Source organism: Dendrobates tinctorius, unplaced genomic scaffold (assembly GCF_039654945.1).
Source record: "Dendrobates tinctorius isolate UK_male_01 unplaced genomic scaffold, ASM3965494v1 ptg000159l, whole genome shotgun sequence".
In the NCBI taxonomy this organism is placed as follows: domain Eukaryota; kingdom Metazoa; phylum Chordata; class Amphibia; order Anura; family Dendrobatidae; genus Dendrobates; species Dendrobates tinctorius.
The window spans coordinates 12,637,589-12,658,457 of NW_027361826.1; the positions used below are offsets into that span (position 1 = coordinate 12,637,589).

The 20,869-nt window shown below is 41.5% G+C and overlaps 1 protein-coding gene and 1 long non-coding RNA gene across 5 annotated transcripts in view; one reads left to right on the plus strand and one right to left on the minus strand.

The window, feature by feature from the left end:
• Positions 1-20,869, plus strand: part of LOC141052323 (uncharacterized) — a 136,519-nt gene that overhangs the window by 65,586 nt on the left and 50,064 nt on the right. For 2 of the 4 annotated variants that reach the window (XM_073549536.1, XM_073549537.1), the window contains exons 2-4: positions 10,419-10,485; positions 14,972-15,105; positions 16,242-16,285. In XM_073549536.1, coding sequence (XP_073405637.1) covers positions 15,030-15,105; positions 16,242-16,285 — 120 coding nt within the window. In that variant the 5' untranslated portion in view covers positions 10,419-10,485; positions 14,972-15,029. The remainder of the gene's footprint in view (positions 1-10,418; positions 10,486-14,971; positions 15,106-16,241; positions 16,286-20,869) is intronic. The other 2 variants (XM_073549534.1, XM_073549535.1) reach the window with 1 other exon arrangement.
• The window catches only part of LOC141052328 (uncharacterized), a 117,209-nt gene that overhangs the window by 755 nt on the left and 95,585 nt on the right, over positions 1-20,869 (minus strand). The gene's annotated exons all lie outside the window — the stretch shown is intronic.

Genomic DNA, 20,869 nt, shown 5'->3' on the forward strand with positions numbered 1-20,869 from the left:
CTTTGAGAGAGATTGTATTCAAAAATAAAAAAATCAAAAACCGTTTCAACTGTGCAAAAATTTTCAGACATTAGTATATTGAAAAAATGGGGAAACAGCACAGTACTTAGCTTCGGGTGCACGGCCACTGGCAGAAAGTCCCGTTTTCAGCCACAATATCCAATATTCATTCCAAATAAAGGCAGCACTCCATAGTAACTCTTTTCAAGTGGTAGTGAGTTTTATTCAGCCCACATATCAAGGCAACGTTTCGGCTCAACTGAGCCTTTCTCAAGCAGTGGACGTTACAAAAAAGTGTCTTTTTATAGACCATATAACAATCTCTTAATAGTGTCAATCATTTTACATTACAAAAATACATTTAAGTGCATACAATTTCTTTCATTATAGTCAATAGGATCCATATGTGCAAAAAGTGCTATGTGCCTGCTACAATCTTTATGCTTTATATTAAGCTCCATCTCAAAAGTATTTATGTGATTGCTCATTAATTGTCATGTCGGACGCTATTCACACCACAGCGTCCGGCAGGCAGCGGTAGTTCCATCTCCGTCCACTATCACCTCAGTGGCGCCGGCTTGATTTTACTCAGGTTATCTGGGGTTAATCTAGCTGGAAATCAGGTGGGATGTTTGGTCATGCCCACAGTCTTTAAATAGTCATGCTGGCCTGTGGGCGTCGCCGATTATAGCTTGTGTTTTATGCCAAGTGGTTGCGGTCTGGAGAGGAGGTGTTGGAGAGAGAAATTCATATCTGGTGTCGTATGATCCGTTGTTACCTTTTCGCCTTCCTATATTTGTGGTTTGTTTTGCCCTGTTCACATTACAGTATTGTCCTGTGTGTTTGCGGCGCGGTGTGGTTTGAGTTCTCCCTGTCTGTCATTACTGTGTGGGCTTTGGTGGTTTGACAACTCACTGGGTGGAGGGTGGAGGGTTCAGCTTAGGGCTGAGCAGGAGATAAGGAAAGGCTGGAGGCTCAGGCATTTGCACCATTAGCAAAAACCCTGGGTTGAGGGTCAGACAGGGTTTTCCCTAGTTTGAGGGACTCCGCAGGGGCCCCGGGTATGTCAGCCGCCTTTGACCTAAGCCCCGCATAACATTAATCATATTAATTATACAGTACTACAGTGTCTCATATAATCCCTTTAGTTTACATACCACCACATGGAGGAACGCCATGAACACTGAAAACGCTGTATCTGGCATTCCTGTAGCTCTACTACGCATGTGCTATGAGTCATCAGCTCTGTCATGTTTAGCCAGCCAATAGCAGAGCGTGTGTGGCATTTTCCTTCTCTGCACAGGCGCTTTGGTGTATTCATCACTTCAAAAACGCCATATTAGATGTGGCAGAAGGTCAAATAACGCTACTAGTTCTTCATTATTATTGATATTATATATTAAATCCAGCATTTTGCTTAAACCATGCAGCACCATTAACATACTATTCTTATAGCACCTTTTGTCACAATATCGCTGCAAACATTTTTAACTGCTGGTATTCCTTAGAATATTTTTAAAACCTATAAGTGAATCTATATAGCTGCTTTAATAAAAGGATTTTAATATTATTAGTTTGCCCTGGATCCCCGGGACAACACCCTTACCGGGTTGCCTCCGGTTTATCCAAATAGCCACTCACGTCCGCCACATGACCTTCATCAGGCCACCTGATTCACCCCAGTAACTAAAGGGCAATATATTAGTTATCCCCGCAGCTATAATAATCCACTAGTCATCAAATTAATAAATAATTGGCTGGCCTCATGACAGAACGATTATAAAAAACCTTATTCATAGAAAAAACCTTTTAGTCAAAAAGTCACTTCACAATAAAAGTTTGCTTTATATATAAAAAAATTTTTTTAACAAATGTCCATTCGTCCTCCATGTACTTAATATCTTCACCAGGGTAATTTCAACACTGTTACAAATAGTGATATATTTAAAAAAGAATAAAAGAATTAAAATCAGGGATAATCACAAAAAATTATTCCCTATGCTTCCATAGGTCTACAATATAGCACATACAGAGGAACTCTTTCACATTTTATTAAAAATGTTGGAAATAATCTTGAACCGAAATTATCTTTTATTTGCTGATGTTTTTTATACTCAGTGGCACAGCAATGGGGGCCAATATGGCCCCTGGTTATACAAATATTGTTATGGGGGTCCTAGAGGAGAACTTTGTCTATGTGTCTCCCCACTTTCAGCATACGCTGGTGTGGCGGAGATACATCGACGATGTTTTTCTCCTCTGGACTGGCACAGAGGATGGTTTGGATGAGTTTCATCGGTTCTTAAACACAATTGATGAAACAATCAAATTCACTTTGGTTTCTTCAAGAACACAGTTACAGTTTTTGGATGTTTTAATAAAACAAATGGGAGGTGAACTTGTCACCACACTGTTTGTCAAGGAAACGGACAAAAATAATTTATTGGTATATGACAGCCAACACCCACACAGTATGATAAGATCAATACCACCAAGTCAACTGTTGAGCGTGAGGAGGATTGTTAAAATGGATAATGAGGTTGATACGGTTATGGATACTATGATCAAAAAGTTTATGAGTAGGGGTTATCCTCAATGTATGTTGGAGAATGTAAAAAGGAAAATTTTGAAAAAAGATAGGAAAGAATTAATTGGTGGTAAGTCGGACATCAGTAAGCGAAGAGGTTTAAAAAGAATCCCAATTATAACTACATATAATGAGGAAAGTAAAGATATATCTATTATAATAAAAAAACATTGGGGTATGTTTGGTAAGTGTCTACCATAAGTTGAGGAACTAACTGTACCACCATTATTTGCATATAAATGGAATAAGAATATTGGAGATTTTCTAGTTAAATCTGATATTGGATCTTTATAAAGAAACCTACAAGTTACACTGACTGGTAATAAAAGAACAGGTTGCTACCCATGTTTTTCATGTATAAACTGTCCACTAATGTTAAAGGGTTCTACCTTTCAACATCATGAAACCTCTAAAATCTATAAAATAGATCAATTTCCAACATGTAACTCTGATTACGTGATATATCGCTTGGAATGCCCCTGTAAATTGTGGTATATTGGGGAAACCACATGGGACTTTAAAACCAGAATAAACCAACATTGGTATACTATTAGAAGAAACTTGATTTGCCGGTCCTGAAACACTTTGTTGAGTGTAATCATACTGAGAGGGACTTGAGATTTAGAATAATTGATATGGTCCCTATACAGAGAAGGGGTGGGGATAGAGAACTCATACTTAAGAAAAAGGAGCTGAAGTGGATCTATGAGCTGAATACACTAAAACCAAAAGGGTTAAATGCTGAATTTAAAATACATACTGATATGTGAAAGAGTTCCTCTGTATGTGCTATATTGTAGACCTATGGAAGCATAGGGAATAATTTTTTGTGATTATCCCTGATTTTAATTCTTTTTCATTCTTTCTTTTTTAGATATATCACTATTTGTAACAGTGTTGAAATTACCCTGGTGAAGATATTAAGTACATGGAGGGCGAATGGACATTTGTTAAAAAAAATTTATATATATAAAGAAAACTTTTCTTGTGAAGTGACTTTTTGACTGAAAGGCTTTTTCTATGAATAAGGTTTTTTTTATAATGGTTCTGTCATGAGGCCAGCCAATTATTTATTAATTTGATGACTAGTGGATTATTATAGCTGCGGGGATAACTAATATATTGCCCTTTAGTTACTGGGGTGAATCAGGTGGCCTGATGAAGGCCATGTGGCGGACGTGAGTGGCTATTTGGATAAACCGGAGGCAACCCGGTAAGGGTGTTGTCCGGGGTTCCAGGGCAAGCTAATAATATTAAAATCCCTTTATAAAAGCAGCTATATAGATTCACTTATATGTATAAAAAATATTCTAAGGAATACCAGCGGTTAAAAACGTTTGCAGGGATATTGTGACAAAAGGTGCTATAAGGATAGTATGATAATGGAGCTGCATGGTTTAAGCAAAACGCTGGATTTAATATATAATATCAATAATAATGAAGGACTAGTAGTGTTGTTTGACTTTCTGCCACATCTAATATGGCGTTTTTGAAGTGATGAATACACCAAAGCGCCTGTGCAGAGAAGGAAAATGCCACACACGCTCTCCTATTGGCTGGCTAAACATGACAGAGCTGATGACTCATAGCTAGTGTTGAGCATTCCGATACCGCAAGTATCGGGTATCGGCCGATACTTGCTGTATCGGAATTCCGATACCGACTTCCGATATTTTTTCAATATCGGAATTCGGCATCGGAATCGGAAGTTCAGTTGATTGACGGCCTGACGTCATCATGATGCGCGGTGTGTGCGCATCATGATGCGCCGTCATTTCGGGCCTTCCGGGGGTCTCTGCCGGCCTGCCGGGGGGCTGTGCCGGCCTGCCGGGGGGCTGTGTGGACTGCCCGGGGTCTGTACCGGCCTGCCGGGGGGCTGTGCCGGCCTGCCGGTGGTCTGTGCACCCTGTGGGGGTCTGTACCGGCCTGCCGGGGGGCTGTGCCGGCCTGCCGGGGGGCTGTGCTGATGTCCGGGGGTCTGTGCAAGCATCGTCCGATGGGACTACAAGTCCCATCGGGCGATGCCTGCTACCATGACAGTGATTGACACATTAGCCAATGATGGGACAGTAGTAGTCCCATCATCCGGCTAATGTGTTAAATGTTAAAAAAAAAAAAAAAAAAAAAAAATACTACATACATACTACATGCATGCTACATACATACTACATGCTACATACATACTACATATATACTACATACATACTACATACATGCTACATACATACTACATGCATGCTACATACATACTACATGCTACATACATACTACATGCATGCTACATACATACATATATACTACATACATGCTACATACATGCTACATACATACTGCATGCTACATACATACTACATACATACTACATGCATGCTACATACATACTACATACATACTACATGCATGCTACATACATACTACATGCATGCTACATACATACTACATGCATGCTACATGCATGCTACATACATACTACATGCTACATACATACCACATACATACTACATACTACATATATACTACATGCATGCTACATACATACTACATGCTACATACATACCACATACATACTACATACATACTACATACATACTACATACATACTACATGCTACATACATACTACATATATACTACATGCATGCTACATACATACTACATGCTACATACATACCACATACATACTACATACATACTACATACATACTACATGCTACATACATACTACATATATACTACATGCATGCTACATACATGCTACATACATACCACATACATACTACATACATGCTACATATATACTACATGCATGCTACATACATACTACATATATACTACATGCATGCTACATACATACTACATGCTACATGCATGCTACATACATACTACATACATACTACATGCTACATACATACCACATATATACTACATTCATACAATACATTCATACAATACATACATAGACATACAGTACATATAACATAGAGTAACATACTTACCAATACTTGTCACATTGTTCCCCGAAGCCATTGTCTTTTCCGGAATAAATATTAACATAACAAACCACAAAAATACTCACCCACGATCCGAAGCAGTCCACGAGTGTGTCCCACGACGATCTTGTGTAGAGAACTGCAGCATCAGATGATGCTGCCGTTCTCTACGGGCTGCAGGAATCCAATGACGGAAGGTAGGTATCCTTCCGCACTGTATTCCTCCGCCACTTAAAAAAAAAAAAGTCCCTAGTCTCACTTTATGCCATTGCTGCGTGGGAATTTCCCACACAGCAATGGCATAAAGTGAGACTAGGGACTTTTTTTTTTTTTAAGTGGCGGAGGAATACAGTGCGGAAGGATACCTACCTTCCGTCATTGGATTCCTGCAGCCCATAGAGAACGGCAGCAACAGCTGATGCTGCAGTTCTCTACCCAAGATCGTCGTGGGACACACTCGTGGACTGCTTCGGATCGTGGGTGAGTATTTTTGTGGTTTGTTATGTTAATATTTATTCCGGAAAAGACAATGGCTTCGGGGAACAATGTGACAAGTATTGGTAAGTATGTTACTCTATGTTATATGTACTGTATGCCTATGTATGTATTGTATGAATGTATTGTATGTATGTAGTATATATGTGGTATGTATGTAGCATGTATGTAGTATGTATGTAGCATGCATGTAGCATGCAGTATGTATGTAGCATGCATGTAGTATATATGTAGTATGTATGTGGTATGTATGTAGCATGTAGTATGTATGTAGCATGTAGTATGTATGTAGCATGTAGCATGTATGTAGCATGCATGTAGTATATATGTAGTATGTATGTAGCATGTAGTATGTATGTAGCATGCATGTAGTATATATGTAGTATGTATGTAGCATGCATGTAGTATGTATATGGTATGTATGTAGCATGTAGTATGTATGTAGCATGCATGTAGTATATATGTGTTATGTATGTGGTATGTATGTAGTATGTATGTAGTATATATGTAGTATGTATGTAGTATATGTAGTATGTATGTAGCATGTAGTATGTATGTAGTATGTATGTAGCATGCATGTAGCATGCAGTATGTATGTAGCATGCATGTAGTATATATGTAGTATGTATGTAGCATGTAGTATGTAGCATGCATGTAGTATATATGTAGTATGTAGCATGTAGTATGTATGTAGCATGCATGTAGTATATATGTGTTATGTATGTAGCATGTAGCATGCATGTAGCATGCATGTAGTATGTATGTAGTATATATGTGGTATGTATGTAGCATGCAGTATGTATGTAGCATGCATGTAGTATATATGTAGTATGTATGTTGCATGTAGTATTTATGTAGTATGAATGTAGCATGTATGTAGTATGAATGTAGCATGTATGTAGTATGCATGTTGTATGTATGTAGCATGTAATTTTTTTTTTTTTTTTTTTTACATTTAACACATTAGCCGGATGATGGGACTACTACTGTCCCATCATTGGCTAATGTGTCAATCACTGTCATGGTAGCAGGCATCGCCCGATGGGACTTGTAGTCCCATTGGACGATGCCTGCACAGCCCCCCGGCAGGCCGGCACAGCCCCCCGGCAGGCCGGCACAGCCCCCCGGCAGGCCTGCACAGCCCCCCGGCAGGCCGGCACAGCCCCCCGGAGCCTGCACAGACCACCGGCAGGCCGGCACAGACCACCGGAGCCTGCACAGACCCCCTGGCAGGCCGGCACAGCCCCCCGAAAGGCCCGTACAGACCCCAGAGAGGCTGTACAAGGGCAGGAAAGGGTTTTTCTTATTCCGATACCGGAAGTCCCATAGACTTGAATGGGACTTCCGGTATCGGAATCGGCGATACCGATACTTTTTTTAAAGATCGGCCGATACCATCCGATACGATACTTTGAAGTATCGGACGGTATCGCTCAACTCTACTCATAGCACATGCGCAGTAGAGCTACAGGAATGCCAGATACAGCGTTTTCAGTGTTCATGGCGTTCCTCCATGTGGTGGTATGTAAACTAAAGGGATTATATGAGACACTGTAGTACTGTACAATTAATGATTAAGTAAATTGCTACAAGAGAACGGTGAGGGCCATCCTGTTTCCTTTTCTTACAATGATTAATGAGCAATCCCATAAATACTATTGAGATGGAGCTTAATATAAAGCATAAAGATTGTGACAAGCGCATAGCACTTTTTGAACTATTTGCACATATGGATCCTATTGACTATAATGAAAGAAATTGTATGCACTTAAATGTATTTCTGTAATATAAAATGATTGACACTATTAAGAGATTGTTATATGGTCTGTAAAAAGACACTTTTTTTGTAACACCCACTGCTTGAGAAAGGCTCAGTTGAGCCGAAACGTTGCCTTGATATGTGGGCTGAATAAAACTCACTACCACTTGAAAAGAGTTACTATGGAGACCTGCCTTTATTTGGAATGAATATTGGATATTGTGGCTGAAAACGGGACTTTCTGCCAGGGGCCGTGCACCCGAAGCTAAGTACTGTGCTGTTTCCCCTTTTTTTATATATATATATATATATATATATATATATATATATATAGAGATAGAGATAGATATATATATATATATAGAGATAGATATATATATAGATTTTTTTTTTTTAACTTTGGAAACCCCCCCCCCCCAACTGCAAAGAATGCGAAAAAAATATTTTTTTTTATTTTTTTTTTTTTACTAAGTGGGTAACAAAGGAGATTTGCTTTGCTATAGTTTCTATAATTTTGATCACTGTGATAAGGTCTAGCACAGTGATCAAAAGGAACCAGTAGGAAAAATTCCCTATTGTTGCTGGGTACTGGCCAGCGGATTTCGGCAGGTGCCCTGCACATGCGCCTTCCACTTTTTTTTTGCCTGTGAGATGACTCGGAGGGCCGGGGAACAGATCAGGAGGTACCGGAGGGGGCTTGGGGAACCCATTTCTCCTTTCTCTATGTTAGATCATATCAGAGGAGAGAGAAATTATTTTTAAATCACTTTTTTTTTTTTTTTTTATTGCCATTATTCGGTTAATAGCTGCGAATAGGGAACAGTCAAAAAAAGGCCCTGATCATGTCAGTTGGACCCTGGAGATTGTCTAACGTTGGCGGGCGCTATACCCTTATTTTTCAACGCCGTTAAAGTGGCGCTCCGGAATAAGTACCTTAACTGCCGCAGTTAAAAGGCGTATGGGTGGTTAAGGGGTTAAACACCTCCAGTTGTTTAAATTATTTTTATTATTCAAACATCTCGATTTAAAATGTTGATTAAAATTAACTTTGTTCATAGAAAGACCCCTGTAAAGCAAAATTATGTACATGTACGATGGGGGATGCGATACCATACCACGTTCCTCCGTACATGTATGTGATTGTGCAGTTTCGTGTGGTAACACTTTAAAGCAATGATAGTTAAAGAGTGCAGTCTCCTACTCATGAGACATGCAGCTTGTTGGCCCAGGACCAATTTGCTTTGGTATGACCTGGCGTTCACTGTAATTGCTTTGCCATTACAGACAGACCAATCACAATGAACCAGGAGGTTGGTTTTGCCTATCTTCTTGGCTCTGATCTTTTTCAGGGTTGTCGTCGAGAAGACTAGAGCCGGCTGACAGGTGCTGCAGGAGGGTTTTCCTCCTGCTTCAGTCATGATTGGTCATATCACTGTTGATAGCAAGAGCGACATCTAGATAGGTCCTCATGGTCATCATGGCAGCCTCCAGGCGGGTATTGGCCTCAGGCTCCCCCCAGCTCGGGTGGCCTGTTAAAGGGAATCTGTCAGCACAGAATGACTGATCAAACCAAATGCATTTGCTATGTAAATCTGAAGACAGCTGGAGATAGAAGGTGAAACACCGAATTCAGGGATGTGTCACTTGTCAAAGTGTGTACTGCTGTTTACTACTTACTGAAGGATTTATTCCTAAGAGATTAATATCACTGGACTCCACTAGTCAGGCAATGCCCCCTATCCCTGTGATAAGCACCTCACTGTCTATGGACTTGGTACATTGAGAGCATAGTGTGGGCGGGGTTAGCTTTCTCAGATCTGCTGCATTCTAAGTCTAAAGGCCCTTTACATTTAGCGATGCACCAGCGATCCGACCAGCGATCCGACCCGGTCAGGATCGCTGGTGCATCGCTAAATGATCGCTAGTGAGCTGTCACACAGGCAGACCTCACAGTGATGCAGCAGCGACGCAGCGCACGATACTCACCTTTCACACACAGCGATCCTGACGTCCTCCCGCCCGCCTCCACGCGTCGCTCGTCGGCGCCAGCAGGAAGCGCCCAACGAGAAATGGAGCCGGACGTTCTCGCGCGATCAGCGATGGACAGCGTGGGAGCCGGTCGGAGGTAAGTATCACACATAGCGATATCGCTATAACGTCGCAAAATCGTTGGCGTTATAGCGATATCGCTATGTGTAAAACACCCTTAAAAGCTCTGGTTGTGTGAGAATCGCTGCACCCAGTAATCTGTCATCGTTGGATTCAGCTTCTCTTTACCTACATTATGCTGCTCTCAGGTGAAGTAGCGATACCTGCTGACAGATTACCTTTAAAAAGATCCTGTGGTGCACCTATGTTTTATAGTGTCCGTTTGGTAACGTAGAGGTTCCTTTTTATTAATTTGGGACAAAAAACCTTATCTGCATCTTGTGCTTATGACCAGCACTGCAAGCGCTTGTTCTGGAGCTAGATAAAATGTATTTTAGCCAGCCTATTATATAATATTCTTTTCTAAATGTCATATCTGATCATGTCTGTTATGCCACTGATATACAATGTTAACGTATTCTTATGTTTCTTAAATTCAGTACAATCGTCCTTTTGACAATGTTGTTGTTGTATTTATGGAAGATCTTACATATGAGACACATAATGGTAAGCATGGTTTTGTCCTTAAACTTTTTTTTTTTTTTTCCATTATGGGGGAGTCTAATTTAATTTTCTTCACCATTTTACACTTTGTTTAAACTGTATATGACATTCTACAATTACAATTTAAAGGGACTCTCACAGCACAGAATGACTGTTCAAACGAAGTCCTGCTGCTCGGTGCTTCATGGCAGAGCCAAACATTTAAATACAACTTCCCACCTTAATTCTGTGCTCAGTCCCTTTTAAAGATGTCCCTTATCCTGCTGTGTGCTGTTTACTAGGGTGACCGCAAAAAATCGATGTCGGAATTTTGTCCATCTGGACCCCACAAAACGATTCCCATTTCCAGATATTGAGAGAGCCAAAATTTGAGCTCGATCAAATGACGTTAACCCATGCCGCTCGTCGCTCAAAGTTTGAAAAAAATCCAAATTGAGGTTTTTTAAGATTTAGGTATTTTGCATAGTCTGTTAGACTATAAAGAATGTGACAACAACATTGCAGAAATAGCCCTGACCAAATTTTCGAACCATTTGTGGTATTTGAATGCAGAGTTGGTGGGATTATCGTTTTTTGATCCCACCATTACAGACAATGAAAAGTTGTTAATGGCTAATAAATTGCTCAGTAGCACAGATGAACCATCAGAGCATGCTAGGGTTGTAAATCCAAAAGTTAGGAAAGAAAAATTAAAAGAGGTAGGAAGTAACCGACTTTAACGACCTTCTGACAAAAGATAAAGAACAAAAGCAATATGTCCTGCAAGTTGTAAGCAAATGCCGAGCATTATATTCTGACGTTTCAAAAACTACTTTAACAAAAGCTCTAGAATAGATAAGATAACTATGTAAAATTATCAACTCATGTAGGTTAGCGTGCTCTGATGGTTCATCTGTGCTACTGAGCAATTTATTAGCCATTAACAACTTTTCATTGTCTGTAATGGTGGGATCAAAAAACGATAATCCCACCAACTCTGCATTCAAATACCACAAATGGTTCGAAAATTTGGTCAGGGCTATTTCTGCAATGTTGTTGTCACATTCTTTATAGTCTAACAGACTATGCAAAATACCTAAATCTTAAAAAACCTCAATTTGGATTTTTTCAAACTTTGAGCAACAAGCTGCACGGGTTAACGTCGTTTGATCGAGCTCAAATTTTGGCTATCTCAATATCTGGAAAGGGGAATCGTTTTGTGGGGTCCAGACTGACAAGATTCCAACATTTTTTCCCCCCATATGAGATCCGGTCACCCTACTGTTTACTTACAATGGAGGTTTTATCACCTGGTGATTATTATCCAGACTACATTGTATGGACTTGCTAGGCTCACTCCGCCACCTCCTGTAATAAGCAGCTCATATGTCAATAGACTATGTACATAGAGAGCCTGGTGTGGGTGGAGTTAGCTTTCTCAGTTCTGCTTCGTACTGCATCTAAAAACTGTGTCACAACTGCTGCACCTAGTAAACAATATGATACATCGTTGGAATCTGGGTCTCTTTTACTACATGCTGTTCTCTTTACGTACCGTGCACCAGTCAAAATCTCCAGATATATATGCAGATAATTTTGAGACGGGTTGTGTAGAGTCCTCTTGGCCTATGTCTGGTAAGTATACAGCAAAAATAATTTAAAAAAAAAAGTATGGAATTGCCTCAGACTATACCTTGCTTACAACAGTATAATGTAAAAATTGTATGAATTGAAGATTCCATGAAGATCTTTGGATGACATGCCACTTTATGGCATTCATTACCCATGTGTATGTCATAAACTCTAGTAATTGTCTTGTCGTCTATTTTGGGACAACAATCACTGGAGCTTCCCTGGGTATAAGATGTGTCACATACAGAAGTTAATAACATAGTAAGGCCGGTTTCACATTTGCGCTTCAGGGCGCAGCGACGGCCTGCGCACGGCCGCCGCTAAGCCCCACCCCTGCCGCGCCTCCGCCGGTAGCTCCGCCTCCTGGCGCATGACGCTGCATGCGTCATGCGTCCCCTATCTTTATCACTGAGGACGCAGGCCCTGCGCAGTATGCGTTTGGCGGCGCCTGCGTCCTTTTGACGGTTCGCCGAGCGCAACCAAATTGCAACAGGTTGCATTTGGCGCTGGTCGGCGCACCGTCAAAAGGACGCAGGCGCCGCCAAACGCATACTGCGCACAGCCTGCGTCCTCAGTGATAAAGATAGGGGACGCATGACGCATGCAGCGTCATGCGCCCGGAGGCGGAGCTACCGGTGGAGGCGCTGCAGGGGGCGGGGCTTAGTGGTGGCCGTGCGCAGGCTGTCGCTGCGCCCTGAAGCGCAAATGTGAAACCGGCCTAACACAGTATCTAAGGTTGAAGGGAGACTTTAAGTCCATCTAGTTCAACCCATAGCCTAACATGTTGATCCAGAGGAAGGCAAAATAAACCCCATGTGGCAACACTAAGCTCCACATTGGGGGAAAAAAAATTCCTTCCCGACTCCTCATACGGCAGTCAGACTAGTTCCCTGGATCAATGCCCTATCAAGGAATCTAGTATATACAGTCATATGTAAAAGTTTGGGCACCCCTATTAATGTTAACCTTTTTTCTTTATAACAATTTTGGTTTTTGTAACAGCTATTTCAGTTTCATATATCTAATAACTGATGGACTCAGTTATATTTCTGGATTCAAATGAGGTTTATTGTACTAACAGAAAATGTGCAATCTGCATTTAAACAAAATTTGACCGGTGCAAAAGTATGGGCACCCTTATCATTTTCTTGATTTGAACACTCCTAACTACTTTTTACTGACTTCCTGAAGCACTAAATTGGTTTTGTAACCTCATTGAGCTTTGAACTTCATAGCCAGGTGTATCAAATCATGAGAAAAGGTATTTAAAGTGGCCACTTGCAAGTAGTTCTCCTATTTGATTCTCCTATGAAGAGTGGCATCATGGGCTCCTCAAAACAACTCTCAAATGATCTGAAAACAAAGATTATTCAACATAGCTTTTCAGGGGAAGGATACAAAAAGTTGACTCAGAGATTTAACCTGTCAGTTTCCACTGTGAGGAACATAGTAAGGAAATGGAAGAACACAGGTACAGTTCTTGTTAAGTCCAGAAGTGGCAGGCCAAGAAAAATATCAGAAAGGCAGAGAAGAAGAATGGTGAGAACAGTCAAGGACAATCCACAGACCACCTCCAAAGACCTGCAGCATCATCTTGCTGCAGATGGTGTCACTGTGCATCGGTCAACAATACAGCGCACTTTGCACAAGGAGAAGCTGTATGGGAGAGTGATGCGAAAGAAGCCGTTTCTGCAAGCACGCCACAAACAGAGTCGCCTGAGGTACGCAAAAGCACATTTGGACAAGCCAGTTACATTTTGGAAGAAGGTCCTGTGAACTGATGAAACAAAGATTGAGTTGTTTGGTCATACAAAAAGGCGTTATGCATGCGCTGTATTGTTGACCGATGCACAGTGACACTATCTGCAGCAAGATGATGCTGCAGGTCTTTGGAGGTGGTCTGTGGATTGTCCTTGACTGTTCTCACCATTCTTCTTCTCTGCCTTTCTGATATTTTTCTTGGCCTGCCACTTCTGGGCTTAACAAGAACTGTACCTGTGTTCTTCCATTTCCTTACTATGTTCCTCACAGTGGAAACTGACTGGTTAAATCTCTGAGACAACTTTTTGTATCCTTCCCCTGAAAAGCTATGTTGAATAATCTTTGTTTTCAGATCATTTGAGAGTTGTTTTGAGGAGCCCATGATGCCACTCTTCATAGGAGAATCAAATAGGAGAACTACTTGCAAGTGGCCGCCTTAAATACCTTTTCTCATGATTTAATACACCTGGCTATGAAGTTCAAAGCTCAATGAGGTTACAAAACCAATTTAGTGCTTCAGGAAGTCAGTAAAAAGTAGTTAGGAGTGTTCAAATCAAGAAAATGATAAGGGTGCCCATACTTTTGCACCGGTCAAATTTTGTTTAAATGCAGATTGCACATTTTCTGTTAGTACAATAAACCTCATTTGAATCCAGAAATATAACTGAGTCCATCAGTTATTAGATATATGAAACTGAAATACCTGTTGCAGAAACCAAAATTGTTATAAAGAAAAAAGGTTAACATTAATAGGGGTGCCCAAACTTTTACATATGACTGTATAACCTGTAACATTATACTTTTCAAGAAAGGCTTCCAGTCCCTTCTTAAATTTTAGTAGTGAATCACTCATTACAACATCATATGGCAGAGAGTTCCATAGTCTCACTGCTCTTACAGTAAAGAATCTGCGTCTGTGATTATGCTCAAACCTTCTTTCTTCCAGATGTAGAGGATGCCCCCTTGTCCCCATCACAGGTCTAAGAGTAAAAAGATCATTAGAAAGGTCTTTGTATTGTCCCCGCATATATTTATACATTGTAATAAGATCACCCCATAGCCATCGTTTTTCCAAACAAAATTACCCCAAGTGTAATAACCTGTCTTGGTATTGCAGACCCCCCAGTTCTCTAATAACCCTGGACGCTCTTCTCTGCACCCGCTCCAGTTCAGCTATGTCTTTCTTATACACCGGAGACCAGAACTGTACACAGTATTCTAAGTGTGGTCGCACTAGTGACTTATATAGAGGTAAAATTATGTTCTCCTCATGAGCATCTATGCCTCTTTTAATGCATCCCATTATTTTATTTGCCTTTGCAGCAGCTGCCTGACACTGGCCACTAAATGTGAGTTTGTTGTCCACCCATACACCCAGGTCTTTTCATTGACAGTTTTGCCCAGTGTTGTACAATTAAGCACATAATTATATATCTTGTTGTTCTACCCAAGTGCATGACCTTACATTTATCCCTATTAAAGCTCATTTGCCATTAATCAGCGCAAGCTTCTAGTTTACATAAATCCTCCTGTAATATAAAATTGTCCTCCTCTGTATTGATTACCCTGCAGAGTTTAGTGTCATCTGCAAATAATGAAATTCTGCTCTGTATGCCCCCTACAAGGTCATTAATAAATATGTTAAAAAGAAGCGGGCCCAGTACCGACCCCTGCGGTACCCCACTGCTAAGCGTGACCCAGTCCGATGCCTAAACACAATCTTTACCACAGACATCCAGTTTCATTGGGAACATTAGTGACCCTTCCAGACTTGCAGAGTGGCCTTCCCAGGCAAACAGTCTTGGTTGTGGCAATACTTAGTTCTTATGAACGTGACAGGCAAGTGCCAAAGTTTGCACATAGTCATTCTGTTCCTTCTCCAGTTGAGATATTACGATTGGGGGGGGGGGGGTCATATATTCCCACAGTTTATAGTGTGGAATATGTTGCATCATTCCAACAGTGGTGTATTTTATAGTCTGGAAGTCCTTTGATGTATATTTTGGAAAGAACATGATAATGCCTGGGACTCGCCATCTGTAATTGAAGTCCATGCTCAAATTAAAAACCTCTTTTACTTTTATTTATTTTTTTTTGTCTCCTAAAATATTAAAAAACTTAGTTTAGCAAATTGAGTAGTTCTGTAACATGATCCTTCAGTGAAACCAAAATCCTTATTGTCTCGGCCTCTCTCGAGGTGGATTTTTGCATTGAAATGAGTGCATGATCAGTGCAGTAGGAGAGTGAAGGATAGATAGGAGGAGACAAATCTAAAATGCTGAAAAGTGAAGAGGACTTTTTTTTGTCTATACGATATGCTGCAAGGTTTTTTTTAAACTTTGCATATACTAAGTACTAGGTATAATGCATAACCCTTTTTATTCCAGGTCGATGTCCATGGACCAATCAAATGGTAATGTCAGAAAATGTGGTACGTATTCTTATAACTGTGTAAAATATTTATCTTGCATGCAATTAAATGCAACCAACATTTTTCTTTCCTAGTAAGCCTCCAAAAACAGATCTTTTTACTTGTGTCCTAACATGTTCATTGGGGCATTTTTACCTTTTAACCCCACATATGCTCCTTTATGTCTGAATCTCATACTATTATTTCTATTCAGAACTTGAGATTGGATTTTTTTTTTTTTTTTTTTTCTTAATTGAGATGGCAATTTATTTTTAACTGATTTATTGGGAACATGATTTTTGGCACTATAAGGCTATGTGCACACGGTGCGGATTCTGCTGCGGATCCGCAGTGTTTCAGGAGCTGTGGGTCCGCAGCAGATTTAGGTGCGTTGTACAGTACCATTGTTTTCAATGGTAAACTGAAAAACGCTGTGCACATGCTGCAGATTTTTCCACGCTGATTTGCTGCGGGTTCAAATTCGCAGCATGTCAATTATTTGTGCGGATTCCGCTGCGGTTTCACACCTTCTCCATTGTAGAGGTGTGAAACCGCTAAACCACAGGCTAATCCGCAGGTAAACCACAGGTCTTTTCACCTGATATTTTACCTGCGGATTTTTACAAATCCACACGGAAAAATCCGCAGGAGCAAAATCTACGTGTGCACATAGCCTAATAGCAGGGTATAGGAGCATTGTCCTTAACCCCTTCAACCCGGAGCCTATTTTCACCTTCCTGACCAGGTCAAACTTTACAATTCTGACCAGTGTCACTTTGAGGTAATAACTCTGGAACTTTTCATATCCCAGTGATTCTAAGGTTGTTTTTTCTTGACGTGTATTTCATGTTAGTGGCAAATTTTGGGCAATATCGTTTGCGTTGTGCAAATTTCGCAATTTTCAAACTTTTACTTTTTATGCCCTTTAAACTAGATGGTTATCACACAAATAAAAAAATGATGCTGATGTAAAGTAAACTTGTTTTTTTTTTGTTTGGACGTTTAAAAGGGTTTTTCATTTTTCCAACAAAATTACCGTATATACTCGTGTATAAGCCGACCCCCCCTAATTTTGTCACAAAAAACTGGGAAAACTTATTGACTCGCGTATAAGCCTAGGGTGGAAAATGCCGAAGCTACTGGTAAATTTAAAAAATAAAAATAGATACGAATATAAGTAAACACAGTGATGAGTGGCCCCTTATAATGCTGCACAGTGATGAGTGGCCCCTTATAATGCTGCACAGTGGCCCCAATGCATTGTCATATTGCACAGGTAGTGTAAGGTGTTCCAGTCATTTAGCTGCTGCTGCCTCAGTTAAAAAGAAAAAAAAAAGCCTATATACTCACCTCGTCGCTGCTGCTGCTCATCAGCGTTGCCGACTCTGCAGTGACTGTTCAGGCAGAGGGCGCCTGCTAATTGTCATGGTGCCCTCTGACCTGAACGTCACTGCCAGAGGACGCAAGACAAGAGAGCGACGCGCAGCAGTAGAACGGGGGGACAGGTGAATATGGCTCCCCCCGTCATACTCGCCTCTCCTGGCATGCCTCTGCAGCCCCCCCGTGCTTGTTCCATGTTCAGCACGCAGTTCTTCCTGCTTTCTGCGGTCACGTGGTACCGCTCAGACTCATGAATATGCGCATATTCATGAGTCTAATGAGCGATACCACGTGACCGCTAAAAGCAGGAAGAACAGTGCGCCGAACATGGAACAAGCACGGGGGGGCTGCAGAGACATGCCAGGAGAGGTGAGTATGATCTCCCCCCCCCGTTCCCCCTCCTTGGCTCACCCCCCCGGTATATGACTCTCGTATAAGCCGAGAGGGGATGGACACTTTCAGCCCAAAAAAAGGGCTGAAAATCTCGGCTTATACGCGATTGTTTGAAGGTACTTTGAGGACCCTATATGATAAAGAAATATCCAAAAGTGACACCAATTTAAATACTGCACCCCTCAATGTGCTCCAAACCACATTTGAGGCTGGGTGCACACGTTCAGGAATCGGCAGCGCTTTGGACACAGCACATGTCCGCTGCATCCAAAGTGCTGACGGCTAGTGAATGCAGGTGAATCCGCATGTGTTCATTGAACTGTGTGGAGTCGCCACATCTAATACATTGCATAATTTATCATGCTAACGTTTCCGCAAGATAAATAAACATGCTCGGTCTGGAAAGACGCGCCACATGTCCAACTCTGCAGATAAGCCATGGGCGTCTCTGGATGCGTAGTGGACATGGGATTTCTTGAAATCCCATCCACTATGCTGTAACTTCGGGACACTGCTCAAGTACGCAGCGTACAACCCACAGCGTTTACAGACATGTGCCGCTAACAGCCGTGGGAGGAATCGCGTTCCTCCCGTGCCTGTTAACCTGTTAAATGCCACTGTCAAACTGACAGCGGCATGTAACGCGGTTCAGTCAAGCGTGCAGGAAATCCCGCCCATCAGCGACCGTGTCACATGACCGTTGGTCGCCAATGGGTTGGCATGATAACCATAGGTCTCCAGCAGCTTGATTGCTGTGAGTGCTGCCCGGTGGTTGGCGCCCTAAGCAAGTCAGCAATTCTGCTACATACAAGGCAATCTGATCATCGCCTGTATGTAGCAGAGGCGATCGGGTTATGGCAGCTTCTTGTCACCCATGAAGACTATTGAAGCATGCCAAAAGGAAAAAAAAAAAAGTTTTTCAAAATTTAAAAAAAGTTCAAATCACCCCCATTTTGCCCCATTCAAAATATAACAATAAAAAAATTCAACCATACACATATTGAGTATCGCCGCGTTCAGAATCGCCCGATCTATCAATATAAAAAAATAATTAACCCAATCGCTAAATGGAGTAATGAGAAAAAAGTCAAAACGCCAGAATTGCCTTTATTTTGTCGCCACGACATTGCATTAAAATAACGGGCGATGCTGCGAGTATAGGAAAATTTAGATTTTTTTTTTTTGTATTTTTTAAACCAATTTGAATTTTTTTTTCACCACTTAGATAAAGAAAAAAGAACCTAGACATGTTTGGTGTCTATGAACTCGTAATGTCCTTGTGAATCATAATGGCATTTAGTGAATATAGTAAAAAAGCAAAACAAAAAACAACTGTGGAATTCCACTTTTTTTTCAATTTCATTGCACTTTGAATTTTTTTTCTAGTACACAAAATATGTTAAAACCATTGTAGTTAAAAAGTGCAACTCGTCCTGCAAAAAACAAGCCCTCACGTGGCCATATTGACTGAAAAATAAAAAAGTTATGGTTCTGGAAAGAAGGGGAGCAAAAAAACGAAAAGTCCTCTGGTCATGAAGCAGTGTGCAAAGGAAATAATTAAAATTTTGGTTTTTTAGCCCCAAATGTTTTCATTTTTACAAGAATAGCAGACGAAAATAAACTGTACAATTTGTTGTTCAATTGCTCCTGAGTACACGGATAGCCCATACGTGGTGGAAAACCACTGTTTATTCGCATGGCAGAGTTAAGAAGGGAAGGGGCACCACTTGACTTTTGAAGCACAAAATTTTACGTAATAATGGATCCTATGTCGCGTTTGCACTGAGCCCCTTGTGTGAATAAACAGTGGAAACCTCCCACAAGTTACCCCATTTTGGAAACTACACACATAAAGGAACTTATCTAGATATGTGGTGAGCACCTTGAACCCACAGATGCTTCACAGAATTTTATAAGGTTGTGTGTGGCGCCCCTGAGGCTCAGTCGCCACAGAGGTACTGCACCTCCTCCTGAGGTGTGGTATCCCACCATCGAGTTAAGGTGGAGACTCCTGACCACGCTCCAACACCTGCACCCCCACACCACAAAGTAGTGTAGCAAAACACCTTCAGCGGCTCCCTGCTTGGAGTATAGCAAAGCACCCATTGGTGGCTCCCTGCTTGGAACACGAAACATGCTGGGAGGTGGGTGGGGTTAGTTGACATTACAAGGAGTGGGAAGAGTTTAGGATGAGAGGTCAGTTGGTCTGCTGGCACGGGAAGGGAAGAGAGAGAACAACGTAGACTGAAAGCCTGATTCTCCATAGAAGGAAAGATTAGTACGGAACGTGAGGAGTAAAAGGGAACAAAGGACGTGGGTTAGAAGAGAACCCTTCCTAGAAGTTCCAAGCGCAAGGCCGGGGCCCGGTCCCCGAGGTTGTATGGATACTAATGGTCCTGCAGCAGACACCGGAGGAATAGAAGTAGTGACCACTTTATTCCCACACAAGACTTGGGGACACAACAGCAACTGGATAGTGAACCGGGACTTAGTAGCAAGGAGTCCCCGAAGCAGGCTACAGCTGTCTGCCGTGCAAGTAGAGTTCATAAGAACATCGGACAGGAGGCACTCCAGTGTAACTCACTACTAGGAGTACTTCACTTAAAGGCGCTATAAGAGGAGACGTTCAGAAAGACATATGTTGGCGGAGTGTTGGAAAGGAATACTTCATCTGGCCTGGAGGTTGACTGAGTCCCTGACCCGGAGGACACGGCACGGAGGCAGGCACCTGTTTGTACAACAGGCTGTGAGTAAAGCTTTGGAACTACATGCCCCGGTGTCCTCCACTTATTCCTGCGCCAACCTGCCCAGCACTGCTGCATCTCTTGCGCC